Source organism: Mustela nivalis (assembly GCF_964662115.1).
Source record: "Mustela nivalis genome assembly, chromosome: 11".
Classification (NCBI taxonomy): domain Eukaryota; kingdom Metazoa; phylum Chordata; class Mammalia; order Carnivora; family Mustelidae; genus Mustela; species Mustela nivalis.
Window position 1 is genome coordinate 90,544,445 of NC_139030.1, and position 24,161 is coordinate 90,568,605.

General features: G+C 34.4%; 1 protein-coding gene across 5 annotated transcripts in view; it reads right to left on the reverse strand.

Moving 5' to 3' along the window:
* Positions 1-24,161, reverse strand: part of SPAG16 (sperm associated antigen 16) — a 1,051,960-nt gene that overhangs the window by 872,715 nt on the left and 155,084 nt on the right. For all 5 annotated transcript variants that reach the window (XM_082691166.1, XM_082691165.1, XM_082691169.1 and 2 more), the window contains one exon: positions 22,443-22,570. In XM_082691166.1, the coding sequence (XP_082547292.1) occupies positions 22,443-22,570 (128 nt within the window). The remainder of the gene's footprint in view (positions 1-22,442; positions 22,571-24,161) is intronic.

Below are 24,161 nucleotides of genomic sequence, written 5' to 3' on the forward strand. Positions count from 1 at the left end.
CCAGGATCTTGTTCAGTATTTTGGCATCCATGTTGATCAGGAATATTGGTGGCTTTCTGAATCCACTCCTATCTCTTCTTTTTGATGGGATCTTTGCCTGGTTTGGGGATCAGGGTAATGCTGGCTCATAGAATGAGTTTGGAAGTTTTCCTTCTGTTTGTATTTTAGATTTCTATAACAATCTGATATGCCATATATTGTACACATATAAGACAGTCAAACAGTCCCACCAGAAAAGTTGAACAAATTAAAACACAAACATAATATGAGTGTATTATACCATCAATTATTAAAAATAATCATAGAATATCCTAGTTTGTATTTCTTATATTAAGTACATTAAGTACAATTTCACTTGCTAATTGGCTATTTGCAGTTTTTTTTCTCACATAAGAGAAGGTAGGTCTTTGACCTCTTTTCATTCATATGATGTCCATTTACTTGTACAATGTCTTCATATTGTTAGCATCTTCTACCTGTACTTTAAATTCCTTCCATCTTGTTCCTCACATAAAGCTTATACTTTGAAAATTGCTTTTCTCTCTTGTATATTCACTTTCATCCACTATAATGGATGAAATTAGCTTGAACACACATTCAACTTTCTCCTATAGCAGCTAAGAACTCTATCCAATCCCACTCTCCCTCCACTACTTCACTATCTCCTATTTCTATATTCTTCCAAGGCAATATTTAAGAAGTAATTTTGCTTATTGTATCTGTTTTTTCATTTCCAATTAATTAACCAAGCCCAATTTCATTTTGCTCTTATCTCCATGAAAATATGACTCAGCAGTATTTTGAGTGACCTTAGTAATATTACAGATATTCTTCAAAGCACATTAACATGACTTCTCAGTGGCAATCAAGATTGTTAGCCATGTCTTCTAGTTAGTTTTCCATAACATATTGCTTTCTGAATCCACTCCTATCTCTGTCTTCTCCTTTATTTTCTTTTTTCAAACTCATCTGACTATCCTTGAACCCTCATTTCAAGGTCTTCTACTCACTTTACTCTTTCTTTCAAATGTTTCCTTCATCTCTATGACTTAATGTTGCATATATGAAGATGAATCACATTATTAATCTTTAGCTTAGTCTTACTCTGAACTCCAGATTCATACCAGTTTAATATAGCACAGGCACCTATAACTCACGTGCTGATGAGTTGACCACCTCCACCCAAAATTTAGCTTCAAAGAAATGTACCACATTAACCCATCTTAACATTTTATAGAGGATAATATAACAAAAAGCATGTGCCTTTTTAAGAATAAGGGTATACTTACATAATCAATATCTAAAACATGGCTCTTATTCCAATCCACTACACATGCAAATCTACTGAATATTATTTAAGTTATAATTCAATAAAAATCTATAAATCATTGAAGGGAAAATATGTATCATCTCTATCTTTGGTAAAATTGTTCATTTTTTTTTCTCCTCTATTTTTTTATCTTAATTCTTTCTAAGTGTATTAAAGATTTCAGGCAAGGGTTTAATAAGTCATAGTGAATCTCTCAGACTTATTTATGAAGCATATTTATGATATATATATATATATATATATATATATATATATACTATATAAGTTATTGTGATCTAGTCCACTCAGAAATATTTAAAGAAAATATTAAGGACTACAGAACTTGTAACTATTACTTTTACTTATCACTTAAACTAAAAGAGAAAAGTACACATTATGATGAATACTGTTTCCACTTAATAAGTTTAACATGTAAATAATTTATTGTAGCTGGAGATCTTGTTCCAGCCAAATGAGTAATCTACTTCTCTATCTAAAATTGTCATCTCTGACAATACACTATTGATTCATGGCTGTTTACTTAGAGGAAATGAACAAATAGAGAATGATCAGAGCTAAAAAAATATTTGCCTTCTAGAATCACACATATGCTTAAATATATTAAAATAGAGATTCAGCTGGGAGAGCAAGTCATACTATTCACAAATTAACTCAATCTCCAAACAGCACCAGAAATCACAGATGAGTTTCAACAGGTACAGCAATACTCACAGGTCCAAATTAGTAGTCAAGAACATTTTAAAGATATATTCATAGGTAATGAAGGCACTATCTCAGGTCACTACATTGGTAAGAGGAAGACTGATAAGAGGAGAGTAGGGAGACTGCAAATGGGCAGAAATGAAAGACCAACATCTGCAGAGCACACACCATGCTCCAGGAATTATGTCATGTATTACTATGTAAATCATTTCTTTTAATCCTTACCATCTTGTCATCCTGAAAAGTGTTTTCTTTTGCTTGATCTGTCCAAGATATAGCACAATGTCCTCAGCACATAATTGTTGCCAAATAAAAAGTTGAATGCCTAATATCTGTTACTACACAATCCTAAATATAATAGAACAGGACCTTCAAAACAAATAGCAGAGCAAATATTCAGAGACACCAGTTGAAACACATGGGAATATACAACTTGGGGGAAAAGGGACTGGTTAGCATTGTCTGTTTATCAGGTAAACCGAGCAGAAATAAAAATCTGCATACCGCAGCAGATACTTGTTTCAAACCAATCCTAGTGTCTCTGGCAACAACACCCAGGCTTCTTTGTTTGCTTATTTGTTTGTCTTTAGGAATGGCTCTCCTTCTATTATCATGCAAAAAACTCTAAGTCTTAATTATTTTATGTCAAGAGAGTGGTTATTCTCCCTGATCATAACTTTCAACTCTGGAATGGCCCTTAATCTAATCTGTCAATTAAACACAGAGAAGTATTTGCCTCAGTTTATAAGGAAAGAGAACTTTCATTCTCTCTCTCTCTGAGATATGGAAAGAGACACTCTGTATCTCTGGATGGTGTTGTGAAGAATATGAAATCTAGAACTGCTTCAGCCATGTTGCTATCATGAAAGAAAAACTTGAAGCCTGAGGGTCATGCTGACACAAAAGACAGAATAGAAAAACAGTGAAATCAGGCACTTAGTGATATTTTAAAAACAGCTGATCAATCTTGATCTGAACTTACTCCTACTTCTGACCTTTTCAGTTAATCCAGTATTTCCTTTCATCTTTTAACCAATTTATGTTGTATTTTCAGTCACTCTCAACATAAAGTGTCCCAACTTACACTGGTAGCAGATGGTATCACAGTATGGCTCAGGTGATAAAAAGTTTCCAAAACGGCCATCAGGAAAGATATTTAATAAGCCCCCGTGCAGGAAGAGCTGAGATAAGGGCAGGAGGTATTATGGGGGAGAGTTTCTAATTACCATGAGTTTGAGTGACCTTGCAGGGAGGTCAATTGGTCCATGAGTGAAAAAGTCATAGGAGAAAATTAGGGAAGAAGTAATGTATTTTCACTTTATAAACAGGAAAACTTAATTTTTATAATTTGAGATAAAAATATTCATTATTGCATCCACACCTAACTAGTTTCTTATCTAGTTTCCTTAGTGTTTTTTTTTTAAAGGTTTTGTTTATTTATTTGAGAGAGAGAGAGAGAGAGAGAGAGTACAAGCAGTGGGGAGGGACAGAAAAAGAGAGAGAAGCAAACCCCCCAGTGAGTGGGAAAGCCAATGCGGAGCTCAATCCCAGAACCTCAGGATCATGACCTGGGCCAGAAGCAGAAAATTAAGTGACTGAGCCACCCAGGTGCTCCTCATATCTTTAGGTCTTGAGTAGTAAAGAAAAAAAGTAAAACATGAGTAGTAAAGGAAAACTCATAGAAATGGGTTATACTTTCTATAACAAAGTTTAACCCCAAATATATACTGCATTCATATATATCAAATATAGATATAAAAATGCAAAATATCCATAATAAATTCAGATTAAACAAATAATATACAAAGATCTATGTAGAATATAATCTAGTGGGGCTATATATAAAATATTAAATGATCAAATGATTATTATATATTGAGTATCGATACTAATTGGTTATATAAACAAGGATAGAATAGTTAATATACAAGGATATCCACACTGTCCTTACTGCATAAAGTAAGTTCTAGAACAGTTTTTATAATATGATTCCAAATGGGGATGATGGGGAATGAGAAAGGGAAGGGGATAAAGGTTTTAAAGGAATTCTGAAAGAATAATAATTACCAGGATCTGTTTTGATATTTTGGGGGTGGATGAAGGGAGAACATATATGATTCTTAAAATAAGAAAACAAAAGAATAAAAAGCTATTTCCATTAAAAAAAATAATATACCTAACTAAACATCCCACCTAAACTTACAGAGTTGCCAAAAGTCATATATAATTATGTAATACATAGTGATTTCTCTTATAATTAGAAGCTGTCATTATTATCATTAATTCCTTCACTCTAACCAAACCAAGCATAACTTTATGCTTTCTATAATACATAGCACACTATTGTTGCCAAATCCATATTGCCGATAACCAATATTCTAACTATATGACCTTTCAAAATACAAGAAAGAGCAATAAAATATTTATGCGATCAAGTCATGTAGAATGATATGATCAAGATATGCATAGCAGAATTTTACTCAACTCTCCAAATAACTTAAAAGTAGAAAAAAGAAAATTACATGTGTGTGTTTAACCGTAGTAAGAAAATGTTTTTCACACATAAATATCATTTCAGTTGCAGCTGGTAGTTTTGACATTGTACATTTGAAATTGATACCTCCTTTACATTTGTATAACACTCTTTAACCTAAATCTCCAATATATAGAATCTATATTGTCCAGGTGACAAAGGTCATAGTTATCAAGCAGATATGTTTATACAAAACCTTGTCGCTATAAATAGTAAGGAATTCTGAAATGTTGATGATACAAATATTTTAAGTGCACACCTTAAATATTCTTCTTTGAATGGAAATAAGTATCTCTATAGGCAGTGGAGTAAGTCTGAGGCCAAAAATTGCACGACTGTGAGCACATTGCTGTGGACACATCCAGAGGGTTTGAATTTTTTGACAAGGGTAACTCTGTGTTTCACTGATAGATGGTTAGGGTGAAGTAAAAGGGCGATTCTTGGAACAGTCTCTTTATAGAGATATGCATCTTGAACATCTCCATAGGGACATTTAGCTATGATTCAACTTCACTGGCCTGTATCTTGGAATTTTTATATACTCTCCATTTTTCCCCATTTTTCAACATTGTTTCTTACATCTTTATAGAATGTACAATTTTATCACCCAGCTGCAGCTTGCCTTTTTTTTTTTTTAAATATTTCCAATTGCTTTGATTTTTGCTGGTTGTTTTAAATTAGTCCTTTCCCCAACTTCAACTGGTTCACTGTATCTTTTATCTTTCGTCTCCCTATTTCCACCTGATTTTCTTTATCTTTACCTAACATATATTTTTATAAGGCATAAAGAAGAACCTATAAAGAAAACACCTCTAATTGTCTTCAATTTTACAATGAAAATTATTTTTATCATTTTTATTTTTACTCTTCTAGATTAACCTTTCTTTTTTATGGCTTCTTCTTTTAGGTTTTTAATTTAATACCTCTCATCTTTATTATGTTATGTTAGTCACCATACAGTACATCATTAGCTTTTGATATAGTGTTTCATGATTCATTGTTTGTGTATAACACCAATAACATTTTATTTCTTAAAATTTTGAACTTGAAACATATTTTATGTTTCTGTCACCACATTTTAGTTTTAAATTTTAAACCTCTAAATTTTACTATATCACTTTCATTTAAAAAATTCCCTTCATTCCTTGTCACAAAATTATTCTTATTTTAGGATTTATTTTTCATTTTTTAAGAGATTTTATTTATTTATTTATTTGAGAAGGAGCACAGGAGGGAGAGAGAGCACAAGCAGAGGGGGAAGGGTGGAAAGAGAGAGAGAACAAGACTCCCCCTGAGCAGGGAGCACAATGTGCAACTCTATTTCAGGATCATGACCTGAGCTGAAGGCAGACACTTAACTTCTGAGCCACCCAAACATCCCTAGGATTTACCTTTAAAAATAGTACTAAACTATGGGGAAACTTCCTCCAAATAAGGGAATTTAGAGACTTTGTCCCTCAACTTTACCTGCAACATTCTTATGGTATCCATAAATAGGTCCTCAGACTTTTCACAAAGGCTTCCCCAAAAAGAAAAAGCCAATTTCACATCAGAAAATTTAGGTGACATTATGGTCTGAACTAGACCTGTGGAGAATAAACAATGATAAGGATGAATGGGAATGGTGGCTTCACCATCAAATATTCTTCCAAAGCGACGACTTTTAAATACTTCTTAAGGTAATATGTCAACATGACATTTCTTATGTGTTCAACGAAGAGACCTAAAGGAACCATCATGAAAATAAGATGGTGATGAACATAGAGAAGATAGTCAAAGAGCAAAACTCCAACCATATTCTTTTTGAGAGAATTAACACTGAAATCTCTTCGCCCATTGACTAACTAGCATTCTCAACAAGGGCAATACTGTCCCCCAGCAAGAGGCAAAAACTGCTTCATGGGGGAGGGTGAAAAAATATTAGATATGAAAATGGCTTATGGAGCTTTAAAGGGTCTGAGTATATAAACAGACACACAGTGTGTCTGTACCATCAAAATTTAATAAGGCACAGGGTGCAATTAGGGAAAAAATATCTTAAGTGGAGAAACCGGCTAACTCATATCTCTGTCAGAAGAATCTTTAAAAATCCTCCATATCTAGTACAGGTGCCTTGGCCAGAACACCTGCAAACTCTCCTCTTTTAAGACATTCACTCATTTTTTCATTTGCACTTCTAACAACTAGGTTTCAAGTGACATCTATATGTCACAAACTATATACAGTGCAGTAGGATTTTTTGGTAAAGAAGGCCTGCAACTTTTCCCAAGAAACTGATAACCAGAAGGAGATTCAGATACTCAGACATATAAGTGGGTAAGTATGATATAAACTTTGATTAAAAAAAAAAATGACTACCGCTTGTGGGATCCCATGGGAAGGGGAAAGTAATCTAAATTTGTTAGGTCAAGTAAGGCTTCTTGAAGGACATGGTACTATGAATACAAGTACTTTAGGCAGTCGAAGCTGATTATACGACACTTGAAATCAAGACAAACAATGCTATGTTCAGGAAATAAATGTAATTGATTAAAATCAGTATGGTTGGAAGGGTAGATAACATTAAAAAATGGTCCAAAAAGTCCACCTCTCAGTGTGTGCACATGCCACTCCGTCTATCAAAAGGAATCTATTTCCCACCCTTTGAATCTTGGCTAGCCTGTGATTCACCGATAGAATCTAACAAAAATCACTCTGGGACTTAGAGGCCCAGGGCTCACATACTAAGAGAAGCACTAACTTTTGTTTCCTAAGTTTGAGAAGCCAGCTATCATACTAAAAGACAATCCAGGAAATCTTGCTGAGGGATGGGGGTCACATGAAGAAATTCTATGGAATGAAAAGAGAAGAAGAGAAGAGGAAGAGGGATAATAGGAAACTGAGACACCAAACATGTCAGCTGGAAATTTACATTCGCCTGCTGAGTACAGCTGACTGCGTGACATCAGCTGAACCACTGAAAACAAAACCAAATAGCTGAGCCCAATCAACATACAGAATCTAAGTCTTTGGCTTCGGCCACTGTGATAGGAAGAGGTCCAGTTGTTGAAACATCTGGAGTATACAGTGTGTAGGGAGAAAGAGTTGAAGAGGTAAGCAGGAACTAGATATGTAAAGGTCTTAGGAGTTTCGCTTAAGAGTTTAAACTTTCTTTGCTGTGGACAATGGGTACTCTCTGAAAGTCATTCAGAATGGAATGATGTAACCAAAATCAAATTAGACAGGCTAGCTGGGATCTTCCCCAGACTGGAGGAATCAGGTTTGTCAGCTTTAGGGCAGGTAGCTCCTAATGGGAAATGATTCTTTAATAAGAGCTAATCTATAACTTAAGGACAAAGGCTGAATTTCCCACTCAATGTCTTCTTTTTCTAAAATTATAAAGGTGAGAATGTAAAGGTGGTGGAACTTTTTTTTTAAATGGGCGACTGCTAAAAACATCAAGTCAAAGTTATGGTCTATCTACAGAAAATGGTCAGTATCACTTGATGTAGATTTTGTATAATTGTAAGATAATAGAAAATACATATTCTTCTCTGTCCCTGGTTCCTGGCACAGAGCTCCTAAAACCCTTGGAAATTCCTACCTTGTAAGAATACTAGGAGCAGGGGTGCCTGGGTGGCTCAGTGGCTTATAGCCTCTGCCTTTGGCTCAGGTCATGATCCCAGGGTTCTGGGATCAGGTCCTAGGATCAAGCCCTGCATGGCATCGGGCTCTCTGCTTAGCAGGGAGCCTGCTTCCTCCTCTCTCTCTGTTTGCCTCTCTGCCTACTTGTAGTCTGTCAAATAAATAAATAAAGACTTTAAAAAAAAAAGCTTCTTAAAAAAAAACTACTAGGAGCATCTTTTGTTTTAATATTTGGTCTTTGACCCGAGTTCCTGACACAAGGAACACATGTTCCTGGGTAATAGCAGTCTTTCATTCTAATTAGGCAGCTCTGGGCTCCTGAATGGCTCCAGGGTGAGGGCTGGTCATCAGAAATGCCAACACATAATTAGAAGCTTAGGATGTTCAGCCCTGCCCCCACTCTCTTGAGAAGCAAGAGAGGCTAAAAATGAGGTTAATGATGAGTCATGCCAACATGATGAAACCCTCATAAAATCCTAAAAGTTTAGGGTTCAGAGAGCTCCCAGGTTGGTGAACACATCTCCATGCTGGGAAGGTGATGGACCCTAAGTCCATGGGGACAGAATCTTTTTCCAGGACCCTCCCAGACCTGGCCCTATGTATCTCTTCACTGGATGTTTATTTGTATCCTTTATCATATCCTTTAATAAACTGGTAAATATAAGTTTTGCCCTGAATTCTGTAAGCCATTCTAGCAAATAAACCAAATGTTAGCCAAAGTACAGACAAATAATTTGGGCTTGTGATTGGTGTCAGAAGTGTGGAAGGGGGTACGTGTGGGGGCCTGAGAAAAATAGTCTTGTAGGACTGAAACCCTGCCCTATGGAATCTATCTCTGAGTACACAGTGTCAGAACTGAGTTGAAGTAGAATACCCATCTGGTGTCATAGAGAATGGTGTGGGGAAAAACTTCCACAGAACTTGTAGACAGAACTGCCAGAAGTGAAGTGTTCTTTGTTAAGGTAAAGGAGACACAAGGGAATAAACACAGCAGGGAAGAAATACATGGTAGAAAGAACTGGATTTCTTCCCACATAAAATGGAAAAAATGAGTTTTTCTTAAAGAACAAAAAAGTCATTCCAACTTTTACTTTTTTAAAATGTTTTTAACTATTTTATTTTATTTTACTAATTACTGTAGAAATGTATATTTTAACTCCTTTAAATAATTTTTGACAATACAGAGTATAAGTAAATGTATGCTTTTATTCCACTGGGTTTGGGTAGAATCATGATATTTCTTAATTCCTTTATCTACTGAGGTAAAATAATCTAAAAAAAAAAAAAACCTCTTTTTAAGTTAAGCCTCATATTACTAAATTCCTCAATAAACCCAGAAAACTGCCATCTTGAAATAGAGTATACCTTACCAAAAACTACAAAATTTGTTCTACCTTCAGTAATTTCCTAATAGAAGTATTATAATTTAGCCACTCTTCTTAGATCTTTAAGTTTCTTATTATTAAGTAATATTTAGAATTTATAATATCATGAGTTATTTACAAATAGTAATTCCCTTAAACATCATAACAGCCATGGGAATAGGGTATTTTTTTAGGTTTGAATTAAACAGAGGTTAAATAATTTGTCTAAGATCACAGAGCTACTGCAAAGAAATAGAAATAAGTAGGTTAAGTAACTTGCTCAAGATCACAGGTTCAGTATGTACTAGAACCACAATCTGAACACAGGCCAGCGATCACTAGCCTTCTTAACCACTAACCTGTAGTGCTTCCCTAAGATTATACTTTTTAACAACAATAAACGTTTCACATAAATCGTGAAAACAGATGAAACAAACACACAGCAACAATGAAGAATAAGGTACCAAACATTCTGACGTCTCAGATTCCTCCACTGTAAAACAGGTAAGTAGCAAGTACTATTAAGGAATTTTAATGTGGATCAATTGAGACAATACGTGAGAAGCCTTTTAATACTGGGATTGGCTCTGCTTCTCATTAGATGTTCACTGTGATTATTGCTGTATGGGTAGCATCCAAGATTTAAGAACAAATGTTAGCTGATTTACAGTAAAGAGAAACTAGTTCATAAAGCATTATTTTATTTAGCCTATTATTTTGAAGTTTAGACTTTGAGCTAAATGACTTTGCAGTAAGGTAATCAATAAAAAAAAAGTTATTTACTGTGGCTCTTTGTATAAAAGGTAAAACTTTTGAAATGCCAAAAAAAAAAAAGTTACTGCATACTACTCCATGCTAAAAGTCATTATTTAAATCAGAAGTCACTTTAGAAATACCCAGCTGACCAAAAATAAATTCATTTAATTATTAAATCACTTATAGTTTAAGATTTCACTTCATTTGGACTAAACCAGTCCCTAAATCTGTGAGTTAAGAATTTTCATCATTTTTCTCTTGTTGGTTTCCTTTTAAAAAGAAAAATAGCTAAAGCTCAAGATATCTAACAATAAAAATTGACATCAATAATAATAGTTTCCTAGAATAACAAGAATTTAATATAATCAATCAAGTGTCTACTTTAAATACCTACTAAAATAATACAAATAAACGCATATTTTCTACTATGCACAAAAGGAAAAAGATATGCTATTTTATATACTAGACAACTGGATTTAAATGACTGCTATACACTCTTCCCAAAAGAAAAAAAAAAGCCTCAAAATTACCCCCAAGAAATTGTGATATAGTCATTTATCAATCATTTCTCCCACCTAAATATAGACAGAACATTTGGTGTCTTCTGGAGCATTGCTGGCATTATTATGGTAGTTCCTAACAATATTTTAAATAAAAGAATATTAGGAAGAAAAGATGGAAAATTTTAGAAATAGATAAAATTTTTTGTTTCACCAAGGCTTATGTTGGTTGTTTGCATTTCCTTAAGGATAAAAATGCAAAGATGTAAAGAAAATGCAGATAAGTTCTTTCTACTCCTAGAACACTATTTCTCATGCAGTTGATATTATCAGTTCAAGAAATGTTCAATATTATTAGTAAATCAAGGTAAGTATTATTCAACTTATCACCAATTTGTTAGACCCCTTGAGAAATCTTTGATATGAATCTGGTTTAACATAATAAAATAAAATGATAAAACCTACACAGTAGCAGTGTCAGTTGCAAGAACTGTCTCAGACACCATGAGTTTGAAAGTTTTATCTAGAACTTCATATTGAGATCAGAAATTTACAGTTACTGTTTCCCTATGGAAAACGTCTCTCTCTTCCCTCCTCCTGTAGAATTACCCTGTATTTATACAGAAAAAGCCTTCATTCTATATCATAAATCATATTTCTCATTATGCTTGACACACACTGTTCAAATATACCTATTCCCACCCCTACCCTACCCCCCCCCATACTTTCCAGACATTGCTCTGATGTGAGCGGGAACTAGTGCTGTTTGGAAACTAGAAGGCCCAAATCCTTACTCAGGCACTCAGCACCTTGTGGAGAAAAAATGTTCAGAACAAACATTCAGAGTAAATTCAAGCTATTTGATCTCTATTCCCACATGTGACAGCTGGACTTCTTTGTCCTTCTCCCTGCAAGGCTGCCCTAATGCCTAAAATAACAATCCTCTTCCAACCACTTCTTCCAGGCTCACTGTCAATAATTAGGTCTCAAGGTCTTACCGCTGTAATGATAAATAGAAACAGGGAAATTAATCAATATGTCTCTCTCTTTCATCATTTCATTCCCAATGTTTAGAACAGACTCTGATACATAATAGAAATTTGGTATATAATTATTGAACAAATGAAGAAAATCAAGGGGGAAGGGTGTGTTTGTCCCAACTGAAAACAATTTATTTTCCTTTCACATATAGATCTAAGTTTCAGCAATCTGACACAATCATGTCCAGTGCCTTGTTCAAATCAATTCTCCTCCTCCTCAGTAATGATCTCATTAGAAAAGAAATGAGATTTTAACTGTATTTTTCCTCTCCCTTACCCCATATCTAAGACATTCATATGTTGGGGATACCCAAAATGCGCAATGTTCCTTCTCATATATTCTTTATCAGCTGAAAAGTCCCCAGTACATGGAATCATTTAAGAATAGGCAATAGAGGGCACCTGGGTGGCTCAGCCCATTAAGCCTCTGCCTTAGGCACAAGTCATGATCTCAGAGTTGCTGAATAGAGTCCTGTGTTGTGCTCCCTGCTTAGTGGAGAGTCTACTTCTCCCTCTGACCCTCCCCTCTCCCATGCCTCCTCTCTCTCTCTTTCTCTTTCTCTCTCTCTCTCAAATAAATATATTTTTTTAAAGAATAAGCAATTTTTTTTCTAAATTTGTACTTGTTCAATTTTTCAAAAAACCATTCTTTAGATTTTTCAGGAATATCCTCACTCCTCAAAAGGAGAAAAGTATGGAAAATCAGGTTGGGCAGCTAAGGAATAGATCTGGGAGATGACTGAGTGAAAGCACAGGTTCTGGGTCACTAAGGTCAGGGTTAAAAGTTACTCAGCTTCAGATTTATGAAGCAAACTAAGAAGGCCAAGTATGTGAGGGAAAAGCAGAAGAGTCAAGAATCCAGTGAGTGTGTTAGGAATATTTCTAAAAAATCATTTGTTTAGGAACTGGGAGAAGAAAGTACATATGAGGATGGCCAGGAGACAAACACGCAAGAGCAAGGAAACCAGTGTCAGGCAAATAAAGCAGGCTGTATTAAAGGGAGTGTCTTTTGTACCTCCCACAAATGTGAGAGAACTGAGCTGTAAGTGCATCACCAAAGTCACTCTAGGAACTGTTTCTAGCCTCCCTGTTGGCACAGAGGATGACTGTAAGTAGGAAACTCAGATCACAGGCATTCACAGAAACCACTGGACAGTCAAGTGAAATTGAATTTAAAGGATAAGGTGACATCAAGTAATACCTAGATTATAAGTGGATACTATATTTTTAAAATTTAGCTAAAGAATTATGACTGCACACAATATTTTCACTCAAATCCATGCACTCATTCCTTCAACACATACTATGTAAGTCCTATATGTCAGGTGCTATTCATAATGAGACACAATCTATGTCATCAAGATCCTTGATGAGAGGTTGGGAGAAATAGACACATCATGAGATTCAACAGGACATATGTGCTCTTATGTCATGTATTTAGTACCAAGAAAACAGAAAGGAGGTTTGGTTTATAGATAGGAATTTTTTTAGGTTGCTTGAGTATTCACAAAGAGCAAAAAGGAGGTACCTATATTCCAGCCAATGGAATATTTGCCAAGATATGAACATGTGAAAAGACTTCACCAAATCTAGAACATAGTGTTACAGAGGCAAGGGGGTGCAACAGAGCTAGAAAAATAGGCTGGAGCTAGATTGGCAAGAGTCAACTGTGTCTTGAGGCTTTAAAATACAATTAAAGATTTTAAAGCGGAAATTTAAAAAGTCATTTTTAGAAAGATTACTATAATGGTAGTAGAGGAGATAAGTTCTATTTGTAGGGACAATTGGAGGAAGAAAGACTAGTAGGAAGCTATTAGGGGAGCTTAGTGACAAATGATTGGGCTTTGAAATAAATGGCTGCTCAATTTGTTTTGGATATAGAATACCCAGTCTTAAGTGATTGACTGAATATAGTAGTAAGTGGTAAAAAGGACTTAAGATTCACAGATCATCTTAGGTAATTATATGGATGATAATGTCACTAACCAAAATGGAAGAAAGAAGAAGGTGAGGGTGGAAGGGAAGGGGATGGTCGAAAAAGGAACTTGGCTTTGCGACCTCCTAAATTTGAGGTGCTCACAAAGCATGCAAGTTGGAATGTCCTATTTTATGAGGTACTCTCAGTTAACAGTCATTGCCTTGAGATAATGACAGCAGTTTTAAGTTGAAGTGGAATTCTGGGCATAAATATTGTTAAATATGTTGGATGCATGAATTTGATAAAAAGTTCCATTATTTACTCTTAGGTTGTGAAAACCATTGATAAGAATAAAGCAATATTATAAAATAAATATGATAATATCAACCTAGTCATTGTCATATAAAAATTGCTGAAATTGTTTAAGATTTAAAGCCTGGATGGCTTAGTGGGTTAAGCCTCTGCCTTCGGCTCAGGTCATGATCTCAGGGTTCTGGGATCAAGCCCTGCATCAGGCTCTCTGCTCAGCGGGAAGCCTGCTTCCACCTTTCTCTCTGCCTGCCTCTCTGCCTACTTGTGGTATCTCTCTCTGCCAAATAAATAAAATATTTTTTAAAAAAAAACCATCAGCACAAGCACAATGTTCACAACCCATTCATCATAAAACTGTAAATAACAAGAAAAAATAAATTATTGGATACCGTTCTACATGTACCAATTTTTAAAAAGGTCTTGGCAAGTTTAAGTGAGGCACCCCACCAAGTAATAGCAGAAATCTCTGGAACCACTGATTAATCATATATCATCAAGTCTTGTCACCTCTAATTACTTAAACTGAATTATGAGTATATGTGTGAATATAATGTAGTTTGAAAGACTAAATAAAATACTAAATAAAACAAACATGTATATTGGTACTTGTTCTAAACTATCTTCCCTGACATTCTACATAACAAAGATTAATCTTTGTTTTTAACTTTCATTTCCCTTTCTGTCACACGGTAGGTAATAGGCAATACCAGTATTTAGTTATGCAAGAAAGTGGAGTGAGACATGGTTTCCATATTTACTGGAATATTATTACTACAAAGTCATTTCATGGAATTTGACTTGCCTTATCATAATAATATGTTCCAGAAACAGTTTTATGTGAAAAGTAAATGACTTGTTTGGTCCAAAAACTGAAACCTGGATGTCCTAAGGGAGACAAGAATAGTTTTGTTTTTACCAATGTTAGTTAATAGGTGGGATTTTTATACATTGTTGGCACTACAAATAATTGCTATATATAATTATAATATGTCCAACAATGCCTTCCTGTAAGTAACTGTGGTTATTACTATGGGTCTAGATATTTAAAACAGAATGAAAAACTGTTATAGTCCCAGAAGGGCAACTGTCTTCTCTCTGAGTATATGAAACACCAGAATTGAAAATACTTTGTGCATCATCTGTGACCAATGAGAAGACCTTTCCATAATTTTAGCTGTAAGTTGACCCAAAAAACAAATCAGAATGCCTTACGGAAGATGACAGCTGCTCAACAAACCCAAAGTGTCTAAACAAAGTTGGTTTAAACCTAAAGATAGATACATGCAAGGGCACTAAAGACAATCTAAAATAAATTGAAAATCTAATCTCCTAATTAGATGATATATTTATTCATGAAACACACCCAAGAAGATAAACACATCATTAAAATGCATGTTTACATTTACTGTAAATTCATGTACCTCTTCCTTCTTAAAAGGTAATGGCATAAATATTATCATTATTTAATGGAAGTTAACCAAACGCCTTATCATGTTGATAGTAAACTATAAAACCAACAGACTATATCTTCATAGTATAAAAAGTGTTTTAAATTATTCTGTATACTACTTATAAGTAATGATTACACACATTTTTATCTGTATATAATTATTATCCTCTTAAGGAGAATTTGCTTAAAGCTTCAAGAAACTGCAAGTTCTTTGCCTGTTTGGAGAATACAAACATCATACCAATTACAGTATCATTTAAATTTATTTTAAATATATGTTATAAAATACCAGTTAAATTTACAGTTATAAAAATAATTAAATATTTAATTTGAAAACTGATGTTTTAAAATATAACTAGCAGTTTCTTATAAGCCCATATAATTTATATCCAAATCAATAAGAGAAATTAAGCTTTATATTGACCTATATTTAAAAATTACACTTTTAAATGTCTCCTTTTTTGATTAGAAGTTATTTAGTCCTTTATTTCTGGTGTCTGCTTCCATGGAAGGGCACGGAATAGTTCTAACATGAGCCTAATCACTTGCCAGATGTACACACAGTAGTGATTGCGTTCACAGTACACTTTAAGAGGTCTCGTCTAAATCTAAGCCTACTTGCAAGTTTAATAGTCATACCAAACATAAAATGCCCAGCTCCAGATTCCAAAGCTTCCCTTCCCTTAGCTTTTCCCTTAAAAATTAATGGTCACTGTATCCTCATTGGCTCTGACCAAAAATCTTGGACTCCTCTTTATTTTTTTTAATTTATTTTTAATTTATTTTCAGCATAACAGTATTCATTTTGGACTCATCTTTAAATCCCCTCTCTCATACTACATCCAGCCTATCAGAAAATCCTGTTGCTTTCTCATAAAAAAAAAATAAAATAAAAATCTTACTATTTAGCCTCTATGTCATTGTCATCCTAGCCCAGAAAATCTTCATAACTCTCTTCAATAAATGAAATAGTTTCTTTTATTTTTTAAGATTTTATTTATTTATTTGACAAACAGAGATCATAAGTAGGCAGAGAAGCAGGCAGAGAGAGAGGAGGAAGCAGGTTCCCTGCTGAGCAGAGAGCCCTATGCGGGGCTCTATCCCAGGACCCTGGGATCATGACCTGAGCCAAAGGCAGAGGCTTTAACCCACTGAGCCACCCAGATGCCCCTAAATGAAATAGTTCCTAACCAGTCTGCCAGCTTCTAACTACCCTAGCTCCTATGGCAGTCTAATTTATACACAGCCGTCATAGTGATCTTGTTATGTAAATCAAATCAGGTAATTCTTCTCAAAATCCTCTAACAGCTTTCCAGCATTCTCAGAATAAAATTCAATATTCTCTTTACTATCACCTAGAAGTCCCTTAAGTCAAACCCTTTTTGGTCCCCAAGTACCTAACTTTATTTTCTCCTCCCCCTTTCTAAGCTTTCCTACTCTGTTTATTTTAATCTCCTTGCTAGAACATTTTGGACATCTTCTCATCTTAAGGGCTTTGCATTTGCTGTTCCCCCAACTCTAATTTCCCTCCTTAGTTCTCTGTATTTCTTACGTCCTCACTTACTTCAGGTTTCCATTATATGTCACCGTCTCAGAACAACCTTGGCTTCTCTCTTTAAACCTGATTTAAAACCACCCTGCACTCTGTTTCCCTGGGTTCTGCTTTATGTTTTTCTCCAGCGCTTATGGCCATCAAACATACTATAGCATAGATGTGTTCATTATTGGTTTGTTACCCTTTTCTTACAACAGATACAAGCTCCCTGGGGACAGATTTGTGTGTATTTAATTAATAGCCCACAATAGTGCCTGACAAATGCTCAATAATTTTTCTTGAATGAATAAATATGAAAGTACTATCTGTCTTTTAAAATTTTATTTCATCCCTCTTACATAGCCTAACTCATCTGTTTTCACAGAAATATAGTGCATTGGTCAAGGCAATTAAAGCAGTACCGTAGACAAAGCTAGATGAAGGTTGGGAACTCACCAGGCAACAAACGAATCAAGAACACATGTTTCTTCTAGAATGTGACTCATCACTATCAAAGTCCTTTGACTTCAAGTAGGGAAATGAGGATGGAGACAGCATAACACCAGTGGAAGCTGTAGGGTTTGGACCTGGAAGTGGTGTACACTGGCTTTGGTTAGAATTGGTATCACATAGCTTAGCTTGTGATACCAATTGTGATAGTTCAGAAGGCTGGGAGATATAATCTTCTAATGGGCCCAAGGAAGAGAAAACTGGGGTGGTGAGCATCTAGCCAGTCTCTGCCACAGATAAACTAGAAAAGCACTGACATTTCATGGTTTTTTTGTGTTTTTCTGTTTGTTTGTTTGTTTTTTTACTTTTATAAAATACTTTAAAATTTATGCTACATGGCATGCTTCTGGAGAACCATGATGAAAACAGAGTAGAATGACAGGATCGAGCATGACTGGAGAAATGAAGAGAGAAGTATTAGTTACATTTTTTTAAGAACTGTCTTTCTGAGTAGGTGACATTTGAGTTGACATATTAGAAAGGAAAAAGTCAGATACAAAAATGAGAGATGTAACAACACAAGTAGAGGGAAGAACTAGTAGTATACAGCCCCGGGGCAGGAGTAATGTGGCATGTTTGCAGGATAGTGAGAAGACTGAGGAAGCAGAGGGTACTGGGTAGGGAGTGTGAGGGAGTGTCTGGCCAGAGATAGGCAGGAGAAACTTGCAAAGCCTGGTATGCCACAGAATGAAGTTTGGATTTTATTTTAAAATGAGAGGAAGCCATTATGGTGTTTAAAGAAGGGAATCCTATAGTCTGATTTGTATTTTTAAAAGACCTGTTTGGTTATTGTGAAGTGAGTGAATTATTATAGGGTAAGGTAGGGCAAATTAGTAGGCTTTTGCAATAGTGTGAGAGATAGGGAAAATATGTAAATGTATTCTGGAGGAAGGGCCCATCAGACTTACTGGTAGATTTAATGGTGGCAAATGCCTTGTGGGAGAATGAACAATCCCAGTGACTCCTAGGACTTTAGCTTGAGTAAATTCACAGAAGTTCACATTTTGCTTTTACGAAAATGAGAAGATTAGAAGACCAGGTTTTCTGGTAGGGAAAAAAAAAAGAGAGAGAGAGAGAGAGAATTCTTTCTGGGCATGAAAATTTGGAGAGATTTATTAGATGCCCAAGTTCAGGGGAGAAGTCAATAGTAGAGATATCACCCTGAGGATGATCACCATATGGGGAAGTATTTATAGCCTGAGTATGGGAGAAGCCACCTGGGGAAGTGCAGCATCGAGAAGCAGCAGCTGCAGGGGTGAGCCAGGAAGGAGAGGAGGGAGGCTGAATCCATCAATCAGAAGTCTGGCAGAAGAGGAAGAGCCCCCTGAAGATGCTGAGCAGGCCAGCTTGGGAGTGAGCAGGACCATACAAATAATGGGGTCAGGAGAAGAAAAGCAGGTGTGGTAGGTTGATTTGACTGAACCTGAGAGGTAAAGAAAAGAAACTTAAGTGGCACTCGTGGTGGGCACGGAAAGTGCAAATGACTGACAAAAGTAGTTTCAGGGCCGAGGAAAGAAAGGAAACTCCAGAAACTCCACTGGAGGAAAGAACAGAAAGAACAAGTCGAGGATGTTAGTTCCTTCATCACTGCTGCCAACGTTTTTGGTGGAAATGAGCAGAGCAGCTTCTGAGGAAACAGCATAGGTGTGGTGGAGGCTTGTCTGGCTAAAAGAAAAAAAGTGTTTTTAACCAATGGAAGGTACTGAAGGCCATTTTCTATGCTGAAAGGAAGCATCCTTTGAAAGTAGGAAAAAGACATCTACCTAAATCAGAACTTAAAAACTCTCTTAACTAATCTGATTTAAAATCCTTCTGGTTCTTCAACCTGTGGAATTGCACTCTATAGAAATGCAAATTAGGTAAGACATTAAAAAAAATTAATTATCTGGAATTTAATATGCATTTATTTTATTTTGACCTTGTTAGAAAAACAGTAAAAATACATTTTTAAAAATCTAGTTTTCCAAGGAAAGAACATATAATTAATCTGCATATAAATACAATCTAATTAATTATTTTAATATTTAAGTTTAAAGCAATTATCAAGGAAGAAAAAGGATACTGGCCAAATTCATATCTAATTTAGTTGTATGTTACTGGCGAACTTGTATGCCTGATTGTAAAAATAGATACTATTTCCTCAGTTTCCTCAGTATTTTTCTTTAAAATAATTTCTTTACTATTTAGGAGTTTGCTTTTGAGTAACCAGACCTGATACAAATTCTTTCTCCATGACTCTCAAAATCTCTAAGGCTTGTGTCTGTGTGTGTGTGTGTGTGTGTGAGAGAGAGAGAGAAAGAGAGAAAGAAAGAGAATTGGGAAAATAATAAATGCCTTAAAGAAATGCAAAGTTAAAGATAGCATGTATAAATCAGCTGAATCCTAACAATTATAGATGCTTATTGTTATTACGATACCCTTATCATCATCATCATCATCATCATTGTTATTTTGATTAAGAAGTCTATATACCACAGAGGAAGAATTTGATTTCTGTTGATGGTAACTGACAAAAACAAATAAATAAGTTACTTGTAAAACAAAAGCTTTTTCTTTACTCCTTAAAGAAATATATCAAGGAGACAATAAACATTTTATTACAGAACCATACAGTACTAAAACTTTTGCGTGTACGTGGGGATAGGGCATGAGTGATTTGGTTTTGAAAGTAATAGAAAATATGAAATTATTTGAGCAACACTAAAAGTTTATAACTGAATTTTATATTATGGCTAGTTAATGGTTGGTAGTCTAGAATGACAGTATAAAGATAGAAGAATAAAATGGTGGGAATAGAAGCAAGTATGTGACAATGAAGAAATGGTGGTATAAGGAAGTAGCAACTGAGACAAACTGAAAATGAAGGCAGGCAAGAAAAGGCACAGATTAAAAAAAAAAAAAAAATGAAAAGGCTCAGGTAAATGAGTTGTCCCAAAGTCACAGCTTAATCTTCTTTTGAGGTATGTTACTCTAGAAGACTGGTGATTATTCTTTCTACTAGTGATTGATTTTTCTCTTCTTTACTGCCTAGCTTATAATGTTAGTCTTCTCTCCTAATGGGCTAACTAGTGAAGACTGTGGCAGAGAAATTATTTCCTGGGTTGCAGTAGTAGTTACCAGGGAAGCTGTCTTTCCAAAGGCTGGAAATAAAGCTGAAATTCAGATTTTGTCTTTTACTAAAAGTTAAATATTTCACTCCTTCTCTTCATTTTCATTTAATAGAAGTTTTTCCCTTAACCTCCAGTTAATGGTTAGATTGACCAACATTTCTTATTTTCTCTATAAAACACAATAGTTGTGCACATCGCACTTACTTATTCAGAGCTCTCAGACCATGCCCAAGTAGACCAGCACAGGCTACTCCCACCAGCTAAGATCCTTGATGACAGAGAGTTCCAAGGAGTGTGTCATTAACCCTCCTTATAAGTCAGTCATGTTTGCTATTGTAATGTAATTAAAGATCAATCAAGGTGATGAAATAGTGTGATAAGAAGAACTGCTGTCCGTGAAAATTAAAGGCATGCTACAGAAAGGTGAGAGGACCATCTTCGAGTGTCTCAAGTTCTTGATACAGATCAAGGAAATCACAAAATTGAAACTGAAAATGTAAATGATACATTATTGGTATAGCTTATGCAAGAAATATGGTGTAGCATTCCAATCAATAGTCACTTAATCAAAGAAAAAGCCATGGCTTTACATCAAAAGACTGGCATGGGAATGCAAATGCACTGTTTTAAGTCCAAGTAGAATACTTAAGATATGAATGTGTCATTTTTATGACTTCCTTTACTAATAGACCCTTTCAATTCATTAACTTACTGATTTTGATCAGGGCAGATAGAATCACATCTGCTGTGCTCTTAAGTAAGATAACACAGACAATAAATATTCCTGCTACATGGAAATAATTAAACACATAGGATTTAGAAAATAAGTAACACACCCAGTCATTGGGAGCAGAGAAAAGTTTGCAAAAGAAAAAAAAAAAATACTCAGCACAGGTTAATGTATGTAAGTTATTAGAGTTGGTCAGCATTTTATTCTGAGACATTTGTCCTCGTTAAATATAATAGGAGCAATTACATTATGTTTGCCACATATTATTCATAAACCTAAAATTTCTTGAAGATCGATGGCATAAAGTTGGGAATATATGAACAAAGGTAAGAAAATAATATTACTGCCTAAACCATAATCAAAATGATATATCCATGATCATATATAAAAGCTACTTCCTAAAATTTTAATATACCACAGAACTATATGATAGAATATATGTATGGATTTGTCTATATTAATATTTTCTTGAAAAATGAATACTAGTAAAAATTTTATGACTTAAAATAAGTTTCCTATGAATATAAATATGCAGATTTATAAAATAATGCATTTTAATAAATACCAAGTAATAAGTTTTGTCTTTATACTGATGTGATTATAGTTCACAAAACTACAGTCTTCAAAAAAAAAACAAAATAAATTACTTGTTAATGAGGAAAAAACATATATTGGTAAAAGAATCAAATGAAATGCATAGTTGCTGAGATCCCATCTTTAAAAGAAATCCTACAAACCTCTCTGGAAACCATCTGTGCTTTATTCTAAGCCTAAACTACAACCTCTACAATAAATACACACAATAGTGCACTTGGTCTGTACTGCCACCAAGTGCCTAAACCAATTAGTTTAAAGATTCTTGACACAGCTATAAGCAGATTCTTTTGTTGTTATGAGTAGCAATTTGGAAGCAGGCTAAGAGCAAACCACTCTGATCATGAATGGCTATAAGAGCAACGCAATTTAGACATGACAATAGAATCTCAAAGGCATTAATAAAAGAATCAGAACCAAGGTAAATAATCCTACCAGCTCACTGGAAGTTCATGAAGTCTAAAAATGTTATTCAGCTTGTAGTCAAATTTTGCTGGACCAATGTTTTCTTTACATAAATACAGGTTTGGATTTTGTTGCATATCTGTGGGAAATTCTGAATCCTAGAGGAAAAAGAAAAAGCAAGAGCTATATGTAAAATAGCCATATCACTGCACACATTAATACCATATTATTTAATACTAAATTACAACATAAATATTACTATTATATTCCCTCAGGAGTTACCTTAAGTCCTTCATTTCCTATTTAAGTTTTGAGAAAGCATGCAAAAAAGATAAAATGTTAAATAAGGCACATATTTATTTGCATAAGTCTAAACTGCATGCTACATGGAAAAATTATTTAAAAACAGCCCCTATTAAATTACAATGAAGTACAACATGGTATTGTCTTATATTATTGGTCAGTTGTCCTTTTTCAATAAGTTTCCATCCCCAACAGTAATGTCAGCAAATCTGTGATTATTCTTATATTCCTTTGTCCTCTATAAATGGTGAACCAAAAACACTTTCATTAGGAAACAGAACAATAACATAAGTTATTGGATTAGTTATGGTTTTCTTCTTAAACCTGAAGACACAGGGCTAATTGAAAGGACTTACTAAAGGTAAAACATTTAATTATTTTGAATCTCACCTACAGAATAATCCACATTTGCCAAGCAATTGTAACTGGAGATCAAAGACCATTTTTAGTCCATGAGAAAGTAGCAGTGGAAGGAAATATGCTATAAACAGGTACTTAATTAATATTCAATAATGGATGGATTAACTGCTTAACTCTACAAAAGAAGGAAGTAATCAACCCACTTATACTTAATACTTTAAAACTGCCTTTAGAGAGGGAGGTATATCATTTGTTTGTGTACTCATTCATTTATTCAAAAAATATTTATAAGAGCTACTTTATCCCAAACATTATTGTAGGCATGGGGAATCCACCAAAGAACAAAGCAGATAAAAAGTTTTGCCCTTGTGGAGGTTATATTAGAGTCAGAAAATGATACAACCAATTTTTATGAATGAAGTATTTTTCTGGATAACAACATAATACATATTCATATAGAAATATCATGCATTCCATATACTACAAAGAAAAAAATTAAAAGAAACCTTATTTTCACCACACAGATATAACCACTATTAGCACTTTGATATAATATTACATCCCTCAATTTTTATAAATTTGAGACCATATTCTATTATCCACGCTCCATTTTCCATTTAACATAGTAGTATACTACATTTTCATTCTACTTAGTATATTTTGAAAGAATGCCATATTTTATTCAATATTCAGTTATATTTGTTTTCCTCATGCTTATCAATGCTATGAACAGACTTTTCTGTCTATAAATCTGCATTTCACTGATTATATTCTTAAAGCACATTTCTAAAAGTGTAAATAAATAATTTGAATAAAATACTTAACATAAAACACGATTCCTCTTCACAGATTGCTCTTCAGAAATCTTGTATGAATTTATATACTGCCTGTCATATAATACTGTGTGCAATTCACCACAATATTGTTAATGCTATCCATCCATACATTCACACATTCACATTCAGGGTGGGTTAAATCAGTGATGGGTGTGTTAAGAAGGGCACTTGTGCTGATGAGTACTGCATATTGTATGTGAGTGACAAATCATGAAATTATGCTTCTGAAGTCATTACTATACTATATGTT